This window comes from Cinclus cinclus, chromosome 8, assembly GCF_963662255.1.
Source record: "Cinclus cinclus chromosome 8, bCinCin1.1, whole genome shotgun sequence".
Lineage (NCBI taxonomy): Eukaryota > Metazoa > Chordata > Aves > Passeriformes > Cinclidae > Cinclus > Cinclus cinclus.
In genome coordinates this window covers 4,110,600-4,128,409 of record NC_085053.1, presented here as the reverse complement: position 1 = coordinate 4,128,409, position 17,810 = coordinate 4,110,600, and the positions used below count along the sequence as shown (strand labels likewise).

Here is a 17,810-nt window from a genome sequence, read left to right as displayed (position 1 = left end):
TGGCTTGTGGACAGAGTCATCTGACACTACAGCAAGCTAAATTTGTCAAACCTAGATGGTCTTTTGGCATAATCTATCCAGGAATTTCCAGAAGACAGCCAGACATGACTCAAAATATCTTGGTGGCTCACTGGGTCAGACTGCATGAGTGCAGCAGCACTGATGCTCAGTACCTCTTCCCATCCAACCACGCTGATGTCAAAGAAGGTGTGTGGTCAGGGGGATCATTTCACCCCACTTCAACCTACCAAGTCGGCTGCAGAAGTGGGGAAACAAGTTGTGCTACCTGGTACCCAGTTGTAGGCACTGGCTTGAAGGGTCTGGGTTTGCCTTGGTTCCCCAAATTTTAGGTGCTTACCTAGAGCTTCTCTAGGTATTCCAAAGCACAAATTCCTCGGGCTGGAAATCTTTCCAAAATGAGTATTTTCGCAAAAATTTGTGGGTGTCCTGCTTTCAGGCAGGCTGCAAACCACATTCATCAATGCAATGGAGGATCCTGACGCGAGCATCGGTTGCCCACTCTGCACAGATGGAAATGGTCTCAAACACTGTGAAAACACTTGATTTTCTCTCTCCAGGATTGCTTTTAGGAACTGCTGCTCCCCTACTCCTACCACCCCATGCTTGGAACTTCCTCTTATATTACCCAACTCTTCAAGGTCCTGCTCAGAGATGGCGGTGGCAGGAACTTTCCCCTTGTTTATTAGATGAGCTCAGAGGTCTCCTATCCACGGCCTTTAACATCTCTCCTTGCTCTGCCTGGTGCTGTCTCACAGATCTAGAGTGATTTAAGTCTGGAGGAGGTTGGCTAATTCCATTGCTTTCTTCTCTTTTTTTGTCTTCTCTCTCTTCTGTGTCCCCCAGTCTAGAAATACTCTTCAAAGGCAAAGAGGGTAAATTAATGATAATTAATTGTTTTATTGTAGACAGGGCAGATAACACTGATAGATACTGAGATTGCCCAATACGTCCCATTGTGGAGCTGTGTTTCCCATTACTTAGAACAATGCCAAAACACAGACATTTAGGCAGAAATTGTCTCCCAGGGATTTGCCTCAACCTGAATTCCTGTTAAAGATTTCAGCCAAACTAGGTCAGTTTTTTTTCCAAGAGAGAAGACATGGGAAAGCCATTTGGTTTGCCTGTGGCCAAACACTCTTCCTGAATTTCCTTGGGAAAACTCTTTCAGCCTGTGCTTCACCTGAAGAGGCGAAATTAGGAGAGAGAGGACTCTCTTGATGGGGAGCTGCAAACCCTTCCTGGTTTCCTTTGAGGGACACTATGCCTTGTGCAGCTTATTTAAACTTCTAGAATTACTTTTCTTACTTTATATTTTCAGCAGTGGTCACACAACCCACTGACCAAGAGGTGCCCACCACATGGTGTGCAGGCTCATGCCGTGTCATCCTCCCTGAGTCATGTCTTCTGCAGGGTGGAGATCCTCCATGTCTCCTCCATGACTGAGTCTCAGCACTCTCCAGTCCATGGCTGTGGGATTGAACAGTCCCTACAGAACCCAGGATGGCAACAGACAGTGGGACAGAGAGCATGAATCCTACTTCTCCTTGCTTGGCACCTGCCTGCTACAATAGCTTATCCCAACAGTTTGTCTCTGGGGAAAGATGAGAAGGGAGGTGACAATACATTTTATGAGCAAATTTCTGATGACCATAGATCATAGAATTACAGACTGGTTTGGTTTTGAAGGGACCTTTAAAGACCATCTTGTTGCAATGCCCCTGTCATGGGCAGGGACCCTTTCCTCTAGACCCAGTTGTTCCAAGCTCAGTCCAACCTGACCTTCAACACTTCCAGAGCTGTAACATCCTCATGGGTGCTACACTTCCTACAAGGTGTGGAACCTCTCTTCCCCATGAGGCAGGAGGGCAGCACCCTGCTATTACCTGAGACAACCCCTGAGCCCCTCTGCAACATCCCAGGCAGAGACGGGGGGAGCCCGGGCACAGCTACCACTGTTGGTTAACCATGTGGCACAGGAGCAGTTTGATCTTTTCATCACAGATGACTATTGATGCCACTGGTCCCCTTTTGCAATTTAATCAGGAGAATCAAGAAGTTCTCTGGGTCAACTGGGCTCTTTGCACACTGAGGGAACAAGGTCCGCACGCTCCATGGCAAGCCTGGTGGCACATCCGGTCCTGATTACAACTGCAAATCCCTTCGGTGCCCACCTTGATTCTGCCCATCCTAGGCTTTAATTTTCTAGGAGAGTGACAACAGGTGGCTCCGGTTGACGTCAATGGAATTGCGTTAATGCTGCTGAAAACCAGGCCCGCGCCGTCTGCTCCAGCAGAGCCCTCTTGGAGTGGCAGCACACGGAGCCTTTTGGCATATATTAGGGTGGGTAAGATGGATTGCTCAGTTCCTAACTAGGACAGATAGATAAGGGTAATGGATGGATGCTCAAAGAGCAACCATGCTCTAGGCAGATGAATAAATCACTTTGATTATTCGTATATAAACGGGAGGTACCAGGAAGACTCAGCTTTCAGAACAGAGTATGTCCAATTTAAGCCCTATGATTGTGTTTAAGGATCTAAAAAACATTAAAAATGTACTTTGTTAACAGAGGAAACCCCACATATAGTGCTCCTGGGACAGAGCCATTGTCACTCAAGGCTTGGCTGAGAGCCCCAGTCCCTCTGGTCCTTTGGGAACCTCCATCCTGAGATACCCTGTGATACCTTTCCTAGGGAAGAGGAGGTTCCCAGGAAAGGGAGAGGGACAGTGCCTTCCTGCTGAGAGAGACTGACTGCAAGACCCGACTTCCAGCTGCCTACCTGTCTGCACCAGCCACAGACCCCCAGCTATCCTGGAAACAGGAGGGGTCTTCAAGACTTTGCAGTGCATGAAGTGCCCTTAATTTCAAAGGATGCTCAGCTCCGACATCTCCAGCATCTTGGTATGGGGTGGTGGGGGTGATATGGGTCAGTATGAGGGGCATACTCCAGCACCTGGAGATTGGGAAGTGGTTTGTTACAGGGCCACTACCAGGGCCACTACGTCTCCAGCCTGGCCTCTTCATGGTGCTGAGCAATTCATTTACAGCAGCCCACATGTTCAGTGGGGTGGCTACCACTAGCCTCTCAGGCTGAGACATGGGGACATCTTTCCTACCTAGAGCAGTGGACAGTGTGTACCTGGTTTCAGTATTTTTGGTACAGGAGTTGCAACTGTTTTCATGGGTGTCTGATCATGTTGGGATCCATGCTGAGCACTTGTGGAAATGCTACAGTGGCTGCAGATCAGACAAGAGGCTGCAGATCGTACTTCCAGCCTGTGTAGGAGTGGGGCAAGCTCCCAGGGTCCATACAGGGCCAGGGCCAGCCTTTCCTGCTGTAAGAGGAGCTCCTGGTTTGTTGCCACTGCAAGGCTGTGCCCACACTGAGAAGCTGCAAATATCTTTGCATGCCCTACACTAGGTTGAGAAAATCTTTTGGTATCTGTTGACACCCCACTCATCTCTGTCTTCCTTGCATATGCCCAAGTGAGTATGGCTTTATTGGAAGCTCCCTCTGAGCCTCCACCCACAAGTAACTGAGATGTAGGTCTGGTTTATGGGTCTCGGCTGTCCTAAGCAAACCACAAGGGCCAGCAATTTGACTCATCTCAATTACGCTTCCCTCACAGCACCAGCTGCCAGCTCGTCCTCAGCACCCAGCTCCAGAGATGCTTCTCAGCTCCCTCTGAGGGCTGAAGAAAGCCCTGAAAGACTCCAGGAACCAACCAGCGGTGTCTATCTTTCGATCCATCATTCTCACCATCCCTTTTGTTTGCCCTTAGCAACACAGCAAGCCAGATTGATGCTTCAGCCATTGCCTCCCAGAGCAGTTGGGGTCCTGGATGCAATTCTGCTCCTCTACCAAAAGCTGATTCAATCCCCTCCCACCAGGCAACCCCTCTTTCTCTGTCTGCTTGATGCCTTAATGTCCCTCTGATCAGAAGGATTCAGTAACATGGAATGGCAGATGGGGAACCAAGCATGAATATTAATTAACAACGAATTCCAAACAGAGGACCTTAATTACATTAAGAGTGCAGGCTCAGAGGCAGTGACTTATTTCCTGCTGAAAATCTGTTGACAGGTCATTTGCCACAGTGGTGTCAGTGCTCCTTAATGAATGAATACATACATTTCTAGTGCTGGTGTATGGGGGAAATAGGACCTTGTTTCCAAAAGTGGCAACACAAGCCTGCACACCAGCGAGAGGATTTCGCTCATGGTGAGGATGCCGGGAAATAGTGATTAGTATAATTACCTGGTAATCATACACCAGGAGCTCTCTCTGCTCGCGGAGTTGGAAATCCCCCGCATGAGCCAGACCTGCTGCTTTGTCATATGTGTTCTGGTCACTGGGGGGAGACCAAGAACCGCAGCACCTTCGCCGGGACCGGTGGGTACCGGGTCCCCGGCACGCTGGAACGCCCGGTGGGAGGGATGCGCCCTGTGCGAGGGATGAGCCCGGTGCGAGGGATGAGCCCGGTGTGAGGGATGAGCCCGGTGGGAGGGATGCGCCCGGTGCGAGGGATGCGCCCGGTGCGAGGGATGAGCCCGGTGGGAGGGATGAGCCCGGTGCGAGGGATGCGCCCGGTGCGAGGGATGAGCCCGGTGGGAGGGATGCGCCCGGTGCGAGGGATGAGCCCGGTGGGAGGGATGCGCCCGGTGCGAGGGATGAGCCCGGTGGGAGGGATGCGCCCGGTGCGAGGGATGCGCCCGGTGCGAGGGATGCGCCCTGTGCGAGGGATGAGCCCGGTGAGAGCGATGAGCCCGGTGGGAGGGATGAGCCCGGTGCGAGGGATGAGCCCGGTGCGAGGGATGAGCCCGGTGGGAGGGATGAGCCCGGTGCGAGGGATGCGCCCTGTGCGAGGGATGAGCCCGGTGAGAGCGATGAGCCCGGTGCGAGGGACGAGCCCGGTGGGAGCGACGAGCCCGGTGCGAGGGACGAGCCCGGTGAGAGCGATGAGCCCGGTGCGAGGGATGAGCCCGGTGTGAGGGACGAGCCCGGTGCGAGGGACGAGCCCGGTGAGAGCGATGAGCCCGGTGCGAGGGATGAGCCCGGTGGGAGGGACGAGCCCGGTGAGAGCGACGAGCCCGGTGTGAGGGATGAGGCCACACCGCTGCCCGCCTCGCTCGGAGCTGTTCCCTCCATGCGGCGTTTCACCAGCTCCCACGGGGCTCACGGAGGCCTCGTGGTGGTGTGCCGACACGTCTCAGCCTCCAGTGGTGCTGGTGCTTTGACGGCCTGGCAGGGGAAATGAGTCCTGTGAGGGCAGGAGGGTAGCTGGAAAACCCGTGTAGCCAAGATCCCCTTTCAGCCCAGGGGCAGCGGCAAGTTTGAAAAGCACGTTTTCCCCAGCGTGGTTTAATCCCAGGAAAAATACAGCCAATGCTGAAGACCTTCTTTACCAGCAAAAGGGTCTTTTTGTTTTAATCCCTCAAACTGGCCTGGGACAGCTGCCAAATAGCCTCTGACAGGGATAACTCTTTCCGTACTCAGGGATTTTGCTGGATGAGTTTGGTCTGAGGTTTACTGCACAGAAAACCAGCTTGAACTAAGAGGGTTGTGTAAGTGCCAGTGTGCCAGTATCCCAGCAAAACGAAGCTTCAGCTTTATCTTTCTTCTCAGCTGCCTTCAGTCTGTGGAGCAGCATGTTCCTCTACAGTTCCCGGTGGCAATGCTGGAGAGCTGTGCTCTGGCTAGGAGCAGCACTTAGGCACAGACCCTGTTGGGCAATGGGTAATGCTCAAGGGACTGCTGCATCCTTGGAGCTCCTCCTGCTTGGCCTAGTGCCCCCAGGCCTACTGAGGAGAAGTGTGGGGACATGGCATGTTCCCAGGGCCCTAGAGAAGGCAAGGAGGGAAAGGATCACTATAGGTATGGTGGTAGAGCTGCAGCAATAGGCACAGTGCTGTGGGCTGCAAGAAGGAGACAATGTGGGATCTTGACTGTGTGGCCACACTGAGCTCCAGGGGATTCTCCAGCAGCAGATTCAGTGGCTGGAGGCTTGCACAGGGAGGACATAGCATGAACAGCCTCTCCTCTTCATGTTTAACTGGAAAGACCTTGCCCAGTAGGTTTGCATCCAAAGGAATGGATTACTGATTTTACTGGCTCCCCACAGACTGGGATTCCTGCATTTTTCCTGTGCTCCTTGCTAGTACAGTGAGGATGGCAGAAGCTGGAAGTGCTACTGGCCAGCTCTGCCAGTGGCATGAAAGGGAGGTCAGAGATGGCTTTGAGTAACCCTTCTCAACCAGGGATCACTCATGCATCTACAGCTCCAAGTCATAGAAATAGCTGAGGGGAAAACCTGAGCTAGGGATAAAGATAAAACAGCTAATTAGTTCTTACTGAGCTGAGGTGAAGACTATGAGAGCAGGCAACAAAGATCCAATGGGTTGTAGCACCGAGGAAGATCCTGATTTGGAAGGGGTGGTCCTTGCCAGCAAGACCTTGTCCTGATGAAGGCTTTCACACTCATGCTTTGCCCTCTTCTGCTCAACAGCTGTGGTGAGCACTCTTGATTGAGAAAGTTTTATGGTGGCACCGGGGTTAAGATTGGGTAAAAAATGCTGCAAACATCTCAGGAGCAAAGCACCAAACATCCTTAGAAGGTGTCTCTGTGTTTGAGGTGGGCCACAGCGGTGGACCATCATCGCAGCATCATTGACAGAGACGCTGAAGTGCTCAGGAGTATGAAATCAAAGGTTCAAGGGCTTCAGCTAACTGGCTCAGCAGGCATAATGTGGCAGGACACATCCCAGTGCAAGTCCTACAGGAAATTGAGGTACCCACTCTGGTTGGAAAGGCTGTGTGCTTGGTGCCTCCAGCTCCTGCTTCATGTGTGGACTCACAGGTACCAGGATACCACTGGCCTGGGGGTGCATACCTGGAGGCACTTCCTACAACACATGTGCAAAACCACACTGAGGGCAACATCCAACAAACAAACTAAAAAGCAACTGAAAACTTGCTGGATAGTGGGTGGTGCCAGAGTTCATCTCTTGGTCTTTTTCCTTGTCCAGTGAAAAATAGTAGGTGTCATTTCCCCAGCCTGGGATAATCACTTTTTTCTCTTGCGTGAAAAGAATGTGTGTGTGGTGTGTATGTGCTCATCCTTTCTTCTACATTTTAACCAGGGTTCCAACCTGTCCCAAGGTGGGACACATGAATGACCTGGGTGGTGCAGATTCACAGCACTGTTGTGATCTAGGGGCTGTGAGCTTCCTTGGCAGCTGGCACGTGGCTCCATCCCTATCACTCCCCTATGGCTCCTCTGGAAAGTCTATTTTAATTTGTGTCTTCTAAAAATGAATGGGGAAAGCAGAGGTGTTTCCTTATTGTGATGAACTTGTCCAACCCCCAAATACTTGAAACCCTGCTGGCCAGCTTTTAAGAGCTGAGTCCGACTCTTTCATGCTTCTTTTTATTGGTCACTGCCAAATGACAAAGCAGGTTCTCTGCAAGGATAGAGGATGTCCCAATGACAGTGAGTTTTGGATCAACAATAAGGTGGCACCTCTAATTCACAGTAGCATAAATCCTGCTTTACCTTGAGGTAAAAGTTAAAGGCAGCCCATTGCCTCCACCCCAGCCACTGAGCTTATTTACTTCTGCTCCTTTTCTTCTTGCTGCAGCTGTTCCCTGGCTGGGGTCAGATGAAAGATCTTAAAATGTGAACTTAGAGGAACTGCTGAGCTTTGCATCTGTGCTGAGGTGGCACAAGCCATTTCTCCCTTCCCTTGTCCTTCAGATACCAGTGCCAGATTAAGTGTTCACTTCATGTCTTATCAGCTGGCTCTAGCAAATGGCTTTTCTGTCTGGGTGACACATGGAAAGTGTCTAAAAATGCAGGAGCAGTGTTATCAGGAAATGGTGGAGCTTTGTGCAGGTAATTGCTCTGACCCTCGTGCAAGGGAAGTCGTGCTCGATTAAGAAAGTGATGCTATCATGTGAGCAGCATTTCCAGCAGAGATTAACAAACAGGTGTTGGTGCGGGCACATGGATGATGAAAATGCAGCAAGATTGTGTCATTATTCCACCTGGCCACCAGAGCTGCCATGAGTGTAGCAGTGCTCTCCTGGAGCTCCCACCAGCAGATTTGGCTCTGCTGGGGTGGGATTTTGAAAGTCTGAGCAGGTTCCTGCTGTGTTTGTACCAACATGCTCCTCCCTTTGGTGCCTGCACAGCTCCTGTGGGATCCTGCCTCTGCTGCAGGCACAGGAGCTGCGTGGCATCCCTTGGTAAGTGCTTCCCACGGAGCTGGGATAGAGCTATGCTTGGACCATCCTGACTTAATGGGGCTGAAACTCCCCAGTGCCAGTACCAGAATGGAAGTGAGAAGCTAGATTCCATTTCCCGCCTGCTTTTTCATGTATGCTTTTCCTCCTTGGCTGCTAGAAGAGCTACATTACATAAAGGCAGATAACTCCCTGCTTTTTGTCAGCAGTTTGAATAATTTTCAATATCTGAGACACCCTGTCTGGCAAAGGTCACGCCCTGTTCTCTGGCAGGTTCTTAATTTAGCACCTGTAAATTCTTGGTGAAGTGTGAAACTCTGGGATGCAGGAAGAACCTTGGAGGTTGTTGTGTAGGGAATGTCTCCCTTATATAGAGATGTGACTGAACTGCTGAGCATCTTCACCATCATCACCTCCCAACTGGAAGTAAATGGTTTTTACTGGAAGCTTGCAAGAGCCATCCAAAGCACAGCTCTGCTGCAGCTCAGGGCTCAGCATGGTGTCCAAGGCTGCTCTGAAATAGCTGCATCTGATGGTGGTGCACTGAACTGGCTTCTAAGTACCTTAGTTGATGCCCCAATGACTGCCTGGCTAGTTGGCTTCCTCCATGGACTCCCTGCATTCCTGCTCCCCTGGACAATCTACAGGCTTCATGGCTTGGAGCACAGGGAGGGGGGAGGAGGGGGGAGCAGGTGTGAGGTGTGAGGATGATGCAGCAGACATATCCTTTGCTGTTATTTAAATTCATTCCTTGGCTCCATTGCCAAATGAGTTGAGGTCATGTACATGGCTTGTTAAAATCTTGAGGCATCAACAGCTGAATTCAACAGAGAAATTGTTGTCACCAAACTCATGAGACTGAACAGCACAGGGAAACCTTATTGGGTGTTGCAGGGTGATGGGAACCCAGTCTCCCAGGCTGTGGGGAATCAAGGGCAATGCCCATGGGAGGTCTCCATGATTGTGTCTCATCACTTACAATATGTGTCCATCTGCAAGGCACAAACACACAGGGGACAGGACTTTGGACAAGGGCATGTAGTGATAGGACAAGGGGAGATGACTTTTAAATGAAAGAGAGTAGGTTTTGATTTAGGTATTAGGAAGAAATCCTTCCCTGTGAGTGTGGTGAGGCCATGGCACAGGGTGCCCAGAGAAGCTGTGGCTGCCCCAACCCTAGAAGTGTCCAAAGCAAGGTCAGACAGGGCTTGGAGCAACCTGGGATAGTGGAAGGTGTCCCTGCCCATGGCAAGAGGGTGGAACTAAATTATGTTTACAGTCTCTTCCAAACCATTCTGTGACCCTTTGATTCTATGGCACTGGAGTTTTGCTGCAGGATTTTCCGTGTGCGAATGTGGACTCCTACCGGCACTGGCACCAGACAGCGGCTGCACACCAGGGCTTATCTCCAGACCTACCAGAAGCAGGAAACTCAGAAAGTTCCCAAACAAACCTCTGGTGCGGGAGGCCAGTGTCTCTGACCTCTGGGGGTCCCGAGTGTTTGAACAGGCTCCTAATCTGCTTGGGAAAAGCAGGAGAGCTGGGGAGGGAGAGGAGGGAGGGCTGGGGCTGTGCCCTGAGTGGGTCGGCTGTTGCTCGTGGCTTTGATTGCTGAGGCTTGCTGTCTCACGCTTGCAGGATTTGGCTGCCTGGCCGTGAACAAAAAAGCTGGATTCTCCCAGAGCCTTTATTCCCATGTCAAGATCACTGGTGGTTTCCCGAGGAGGAGTGGAGGGAGAGGAAGGCTTTTGTTGATGGCTTTTGACAGGCGTGGGGAAAAGCAAGGCTCGGCCTCTGCTCCAGTTAAATCCTAGAATCATAGAATAGTTTGGGCTGGAAGGGTCCTTTAAAGGTCATCTTGTCCATTCCCCCTATAGTGCACCCCACAGCTGCTCCTAACCTTCCCCCAGTGTGGACCGAACCAGCCCTGGGTAACCTCACTCTTGTGTTGTGACCGTCACAGAGCCTTCACTCAGCATCTCACTTTGATGGGGCTCCCCCTTTCCCCTGCCTCCTTCCAGAGGCTCCTGGCCCCCTGCTCCTTCCCAGCATCGGCAGCCTGTCCTATCCAATCCTCACCCAAAATAACCCTGACTGCAGAGACTGATGGCCCAGAGGGTCCAAAGAGCAGGGACATGCCAGGAAGGATGAGTGGGGAGTGGTTGAGGAATAACCCACCAAACTGACCCTCTCACACCCCTCTGCCCTCCTCCTTCCTCCCACCCAGCATCCTTTTACTTGCCCCTGAACATCATTAGCAGATCTGAACTGCAGTGGCACCCTGCCTGCGAGGATCATCTCCATGGAAGATCACAGGGCTATTGCATTCCTTAGCCAAGATTAAGCTATTCCTTAGCCAAGGCTAAGGCTATTGCATACCTTAGCATTGGCTCTGAGCTGGGATCTCTAACAGATGCCCACTCTGCTTCTCTGAGAGACAGAAAACATGCTGAGGGCACACTGCCACTAGTCAGTCACCCTGGAATCCCCACCTTATCCACAGAACTTTTCTCTTCACAGGTTCACAGGCAATGAAATAATCACAGTTAATTACTTTTTTTTTTAGAAAAAAAAATTACCCAAATGAAAGGGATTTGCTCAGTAGCCCACAGTGGTGCTGGGACGGGAACAGCATCCCAGCATGTCTCTTCCCCAGATGCTGAGCCAGCCCAGTGATGTGCCCCCATTGTCCTGCCATCCTCATCCTCACCAGCCCCACATTGGCAGGGATTGCCAGGGGAACCTGCCTGGGTGGAGAGTGCTCAGGAGCCAACATGGAATAATGATTCATAGTCTCAGCTTCCTGCTCCCGTAGTTCCTAAATCTGGACAGACTCAGGCTTGGACAGGCAGAGCAGGGGAAGACAGAGGCTTGGCATGGCAGAGAGCCTTCCTCTTCTGTTGCCCATCTTGCCCTGAGGAAGTGGGCTCCTTGGTGGACTTTGCAGATCCTGGTGCATCCCAACCCTGCAGACAGCAGAGCTATTTGTTTGTGTCATTCTGTCAAGGGAGCAGCTTAGCCCAGGCCAGAGCCTACATATAGAGTCCCTGCCTAGGTGCATTTCTAGAGGGTTTTGTTGCTTTGATGCTGGATTCATCCCAGCTAGGCTGTCCCTGAGGAGGCAGTGCTGCTGAACCTCTTGATACATTGCTGAGGGTCTTGCTTATTTGAAGTACCTGGGGAAGAATGTGTGGCAAGATGATAAACAGCCTCTTAATAAAGTCACCACCATTCAAAATTGGCCATCCCATGGGATCTTCTCTTATCAGGCCCTGGTAGACAGAGCTATCAGGAGCCCGGTTCATTCCTGAATGAATATGCACTGTAAGCAGCGGTTGCTGGCGTTGGCCCCAGGACAACACTTGCTGGGCCACCTCACCAGTGCCAAGTCCTGAGTTGGGTTGTCTCTATGCCCCCACTGCCATGGTTGGGCACTGGGTCAGTTGGTGCAGGCAGGAGAGCTGCAGACCTCACCACCGCCCCACAAGCAATGGGTGTTGGTGTTGTGCTTGGATGTGGTTCATGCCACAGATGTCCTTGGGAGTTGCTTGAACAACTCTGCATGAGCCATCCTTTCTCTGCCTGGCCTTGTTCGCTCCCTTGTGTCCTCCCTTCCTCTTCACACACTGCCAGCCCCGCCCTCACCTCTCTGTGTGCTCACACCCACGTTCCTCCTTCCCGGGCAGTAAGAGATGCACTGTGCTCACCCCTCCTAACCCTCAAATTTTCCAGCACTGTATTTTTCTATCTCCCCCTGACTAAAGGCAACAGTCCCCCACCCTTATTCCCATTACCCTCCCACCTTGAGAGGACAAAAAAACCGCCCAACCCCAACTCCAGACAGCCAGCTCCTGCCGTTTATTCTTAAAACCCTCCCTGCTGCATTGCTGGTTTGAAAGGCTGTACCCTGGAATGGGCCTCCCAGCTTTCGCTGGCAACCCGGCTTCAGACTGACCGCCACAGATAGCATTTGGGACTGAAAAAAAATAGTGAAAATGAAGCATTAAAAAGCTTTTCATCTCACTGAATCTACTTGCTGAAGTTTTCCTAGCCTCATATGCCATGTGCTGTTGTGAGGGAGTGCTGGGAACCAAGAGGAAACTTTGGAAGTTTATTTTCTCACCTGTATGCTTTAAGAAATTCTTTCCCGCAGTGCTGGTGCTGTACCCACTGGCAGAGGGTGGATGAGATACTTCTCACACTGCTGCCCACTCCCTTGGTGCATTCATAGGGGTTTTTTTGGCTTTTGGATGTGGTTTGCTCAGATAAGGCACCTCCACCACAACTTTCTGCGCGTCATTGTTTGGGAAAGGACAAAAATAAATAAAAGCAAGAAAAAGCAGAAAAATCTCTTGCCGAGAAGGGACTCTAAGACAACCTCTCCCCTTGCCTGGGGCAGGGTTGAGGGAGGGTGTCCCCTCCTTTCAGATTATTTTCCTCCCGTCTAGGTGATGGAGATGGAGGATGGAGGCGAGGTGGGAGCTACAACAGGAGAAAACATGGGCAGGGACACGACAGGTGCTGTCCCAAAATCCCGAGGGTGGGAAGGAGTGCCGAGGGGATCCAAAGCCCGGAGGGTTGTGTCTGCTCCGCATCCCCTCCCCGCCAGCATCCTGGGCAGCGCCCGGGAGGGCGGAGGGAAGGGAGGGCGATGCTCCGCTCGGGGTTTATTAGATTGGACATAATCATCTTTAAATAAGGGCAGCCCCCCCTCCACACCCCTCCTTGAGGTGGGGGGGGGGGGGGGGGAGCGGAGCGCCTCAGGGCTTTCTAGATAAGGGCGACTAACGCATCCCCCGCTCCCGCAGGCAGAGCCGGGCAGCGCCGGGAGCCGCGAAGGGTTCGCCGTGCCCCGGGAACCCCGGCTCCAGGCAGAAGGGGGGTCCCCGCCGCGGTGCTCTCGCCTTCCTTCTTCTCCTCCTCTTCCTCCTCCTCCTCCTCTCACAGGAGCAGAAGGGAGGAGAGCGGTGCCGGGGAAAAGTTGGGGGCAGCGGCTGCGGCGGGGGCGGGGGACTGTGCCCCGGCGCTGCCGCCCGCCGCCCCCCTGAACACCCTATTTCCCCCGCGGCCACTCTCCCCTCACCTCCCAGCCCCCAAACTTCGTTCCCAAGGAGGATGCTGCGCGGCGGAGCCCCCCTGGCCGCGCTGCTGCTGGCGGCGCTCAGCCTGGCCCGCGGGGAGACCCCGCCTGTCTCAGGGTGCGGGATGAAGGCTCCGAGCCGCCGCGCCGCCCCTCCGCATCACCCGTACGGGCTGTACCCGCAGGGTCCCGCCGCGCACGGGGCGCTCGGAGCCGCATCCTCGCGGGGCCGGAGACCGCGGGGAGCCAGGGGAGGAGAAGAGCCGGAGGGCGAGGAGGACGGTCGGGGCCGGGGCCGGAGCCGCGGGGAGAGGCGGCGGGACCGGGAGCCGCAGGTGCCGGACCCTCCCCGGGAGCGGCCGCTGCCCGCCCTGTACTTCTCGGGCGGCCGGGAGCAACTGGCGGCGCGGGCGGAGGCGCTGCCCGCAGTCCCGCGGGAGGAGTTCACCCTGGAGCTGTGGGTGAAGGCGGAGGGCGGACAGAACAACCCGGCCATTATCGCAGGTAAACCCCGGCAGGGAGGGATGGGGTCCCGACACCTCGCGACCCTCCTCAAACGTCCGCACGGGGGGACTCCCTGACTTCCCCGCTCTGGCAGTTTACACCCCGCGCCCACACCCGTGTTCTCAGCACCGCGGGCGTGGAATATTCCTCCTTCCCTTGAGACCAAGCCCTAAACCATCCCCTCCCCTCCGTTTCCACCCGCTCCGTCCTCCCAGCCCGTCCCCCTCCTCCCCCCCCCCCATCCCTATCTGGTTTTTCCGTCTTCCCTCGCCGGGAGCTGGAAGGTCCCTCTGGGGGATAGGCTCCCCCCTATCCTCCTCCCCTCCCTCCTCAGCCCACCAGGTCCCCCTGCTCGGGGCTCCGGGCACACCGAAGCTTTCCGGGGCTCCCGGCGGGTCCCCGGGGCGGTGGCCGCACGGTGGCAGCCGCGCCGCACTCAGCGCCCGGCCCCGCTCCGATCCCCCGGGCTGCGGCCCCGAGGGCTCTGCGGGACGGCTGTGGGGAGGGGGGTCGGCCCCAGGGGCTTATTCTACCCATAACTGCCCCCTCAAGAGCTTGCTAAGGAACAGGCGAGGGATGAGCGAGTCCTGTGAAGGGCAGCTGAGGGAGCTGAGAGGGTCTCTGCCCGGAGAAAAGGAGGCTCTGTGGGGACCTTATTGCTCTTCACAACCACCTGGAAGGAGAGTGTAGTTGTCAGTCTCTTCTCTTGAGCAAAACTAACAAACTACCTCAAATTGTGCCAAGAGACTTTCATATTTGATACTAAGAAAAATTCCTTCTCTGAAGAGCTGTCATGCACTGGAACAGGCTGCCCGGGGAAGTGGTGGAATCACCATCCCTGGAAGTGTTAAAAAATGCACAGATGTGGTGCTTAGGGACATGGTTTATCTGTGGGCCTGGCAGTGCTGGGTTAGCTGTTGGACTTGACCTTAAGGGCTTTTGTACAACCTTAATGATCCTGTGATGGAGAAGCTGAGGAGAAGGAGAAGATTGGCACACTGGCAGAGATGTCACCTCCTGCAGTGGTGCTTCATTCAGCTATGAAGTGTTTGTGTCTGGGTACCAGCTCGGCAGGGCAGTGCAGGGATGCTAGGAAGGGCTGGGAACAGATGGCAGTGCCAGGACATTTGAGGTCACCTCAGTGGGAGCTCCTGTGTTTCTGTGCTGCCCCAGCCAAGCTGACTGGGGAATCCCTCTCTCTATTCTTACTCTCCCTTGGCCGGTGACCATTCCACTGAACCTCCCTCTGCTTTGCCTGGTCCCTTTCACTGATTTTTCTCCTTGGTTATAGGGCAATAACCACATCTGTGCTGTGGAAGAGGTAGGAGGGACGGGCTGGAGTCTCTGGCAGAGGGGAAAACCAGCCATGTACAAGGCTGGTACAAGGCTGTACAAGGAAACTACCAAACTTCCTAGCACCCACCTTGCTTTCCATCAGCATCCTCAATGCCTCCCTGCTGGCAGGAAGCACCCTGGGATGCATGGAACACAGTTCCTGGTCATCACATCAGCAACACATCTGGAGGTCTGGCCTGCAGGTGCTGGGTTTTGAATTTCCCAGCTAGCCAGCAGAGTTTTTTTATTATTATTTTATTCTTTATTTTTTAATTTCCTTCTGAAGGGTGGGAGAGTTGTTAGTGCTGAAAGCACCACCCGTGAGTGCTGGCATTCACTCGAGTAATATCCTCCAGGATTTGAGTCAGCCCCAGGAACCTCTGGCTGTCTGAGTCACTGTTCACTTCCCACTGTCTCCCTGCATTCGGGACTGAAGGGCCTGGGTGTGGGTGGCCGAAGGGGGCCAGCCCAGTGCTGCTGGCATTTTGTGTGAGCAGGTGACAGAAGCAGCTGCCAGTCCTCGGCAGGTGCCGAGTCTGCTCCTGATCTGCTGCTCCTGCTCTGCTGAAAGAAAGGCAACTGAGCATGAGGTCATCCAGAGGTGTAGAAGAGCTGGAGTTGCTCCAAGTGTCCATGTGTGAGGAAAGGCAGGAGGAAAGCAGGGCAGAGCTGAGCTCTCCCAGCATTAGTGCTGGGAAGTAAGGGCAGGCTGGCCACTCTGATTATGGAAAGCAAGCTGTCCCAGCTGTGAGCTGGTGTGGCTGATGCTTGGATTTAAGGCTCGGGAGTTGGGGTTTTTTCCCCTAGGTGCCACATTTTGCCTCAGGGCCACCTTGGATGGAGCTGTTCATCCTTCTTAGTCACTCCTTTGTGGGGGGATTTCTGCTGGGGTATAACCTGCCACAGCCACTGTTAGGGAAGGAAAATTCTTCCTTGGTCCTTCTTCCTTGTCCTTCTCATTTTGGGCAGCAGATGAGAGTCCTTTCATGTGATGCTGTTTCCCTTTCCACCTTTTTTGTCTCCCATCTATGCCTTCTCTGCTTCTGGTGAACCCCAAGGAATTTCCCTTTGTGCCAGGCTGAGGTTGGTTTTTACTCAGATTGTAGGTGATTTTGTTGGGTCAGATCCCTCACCAGAGATCATCCCAAACACCTGCTGTGTCTAAATCCAGATGTCCTCCTCGGGTGCCTGAGCTGGTTCCCACTGCATAACTTGAGGGGTGACCATGGCTAGAGGCTCCCAACCTTTGTCAGACACTCTGGAGCTTTAGCAGCCGATTTCCCCCAGTATCTGGGTCCCAAAGCATGACTGGAAACCTTTCCTTGTGCTGCAAAACTTCTGGTTCCAGTGGGAGAGGCTGCTTGCAGTGTGGTCCTTACAAAGGGGCACACTTTGTCTCTTTGTGGGCTTTTTCTCCATGACCTTCCATCACAGGTACCTTCCTCTTCAAATTTCTTTGCACTGTTGCCAACAACTCTTGTTTCAATCCCCGGAGGCATTCCTCTAAGGCACAGGTAAACAGCATAAACCAGGCTAGAGCTCCTCTTTCTTGCCTGAGGGATCAGAGGCAGAGTTGTATTTAGAGCTGCTGAGGAGATACCTCACACTTCTACAAACAGCTTCCCCTTCTGGTGGGTTACCTCAGGACAAAATACCAAGCTCCTTGGCAAACTGTGGGGTCTTAAAACTGCTTCCCTGATTAATTCTCATGAAAGCCCTTGAGATATGTCAGGACCTGATGCTAGACCTTTTTTGTGACACTGTTCTGCAGTGGTTGCCAGCTGTGGGACATACTGCTCTGCCTGCAGAACCTTTGGTGCTGCTGATGTGGAGATGTTAACCCTGGCCACATCTAGGATGCACCAGCTGCTGCTTTTCTGATTTTCCTCCCCTGTTGTAGAGCTGGCCTTGGCCTTACTTACATACCTCTGAGGACTTTATTGAAGTCCTTATAGCTGGTTCTGGCTCACTTAAATTTCTTTTGGCCAGTGTTGAACTTGGCTCCAGCATGGGTTTGCGAGGACGATAGCTTACACTTACTCCAGGGGCTGTTCCACCCTTGATGTTGCTTTTCCCATTGTCATCTTGGGGTTTAATCTAATATGGGGCACTTGGAATAATTTCAAGGTAAACTACATGAGTTTTCCCAGGAGAGAAGGTATCAAGCCCTGTTTCCTCATCCCCAGTGAGGACCAAAAGATGGCTTTTGAGTGTGCAGGTCTCAGCATGTTTCAGCCAGCACCCAGCCCAAAAGTACTCTCCAACTTTGCCTTCTCACTTCTGCAAGGCTCCTTTGCTCGCCTCCTGCTTTTTGGCTTCTTCCTGTCTCAGCTTTCCCTGGTCTTTCTGTTTCCCTTTCACAATCCACAGAAAACAAGAGCTGGCCAAAGCCCATCCGCCCACGGAGGCTTTGTGCGTGGCTGCTTTTGTAGTGAGCAGTGACAGGGATCCATGCCCAGGGTGGTTACAGCTGTGGGATGGTTTAGAGGCCACCACCCATCTTGCCCTTGGTGATGGATGGAGGGAGGGATGCTGCTTCTTGGGGTGGCCTTTGCCAGCTGTGTTTATAAGGGGGAAATGTGGGGTCATGGCAACCTGGCTTCTGACACGTCCCCTGGATAAGAGCC

The 17,810-nt window shown here is 53.3% G+C and overlaps 1 protein-coding gene across 1 annotated transcript in view; it reads left to right on the top strand.

The window, feature by feature from the left end:
- Positions 1-13,379: 13,379 nt before the first annotated feature.
- PAPPA2 (pappalysin 2) overlaps positions 13,380-17,810 on the top strand; it is an 87,037-nt gene continuing 82,606 nt past the window's right edge. The window contains exon 1 of the mRNA XM_062497882.1: positions 13,380-13,848. Coding sequence (XP_062353866.1) covers positions 13,380-13,848 — 469 coding nt within the window. The remainder of the gene's footprint in view (positions 13,849-17,810) is intronic.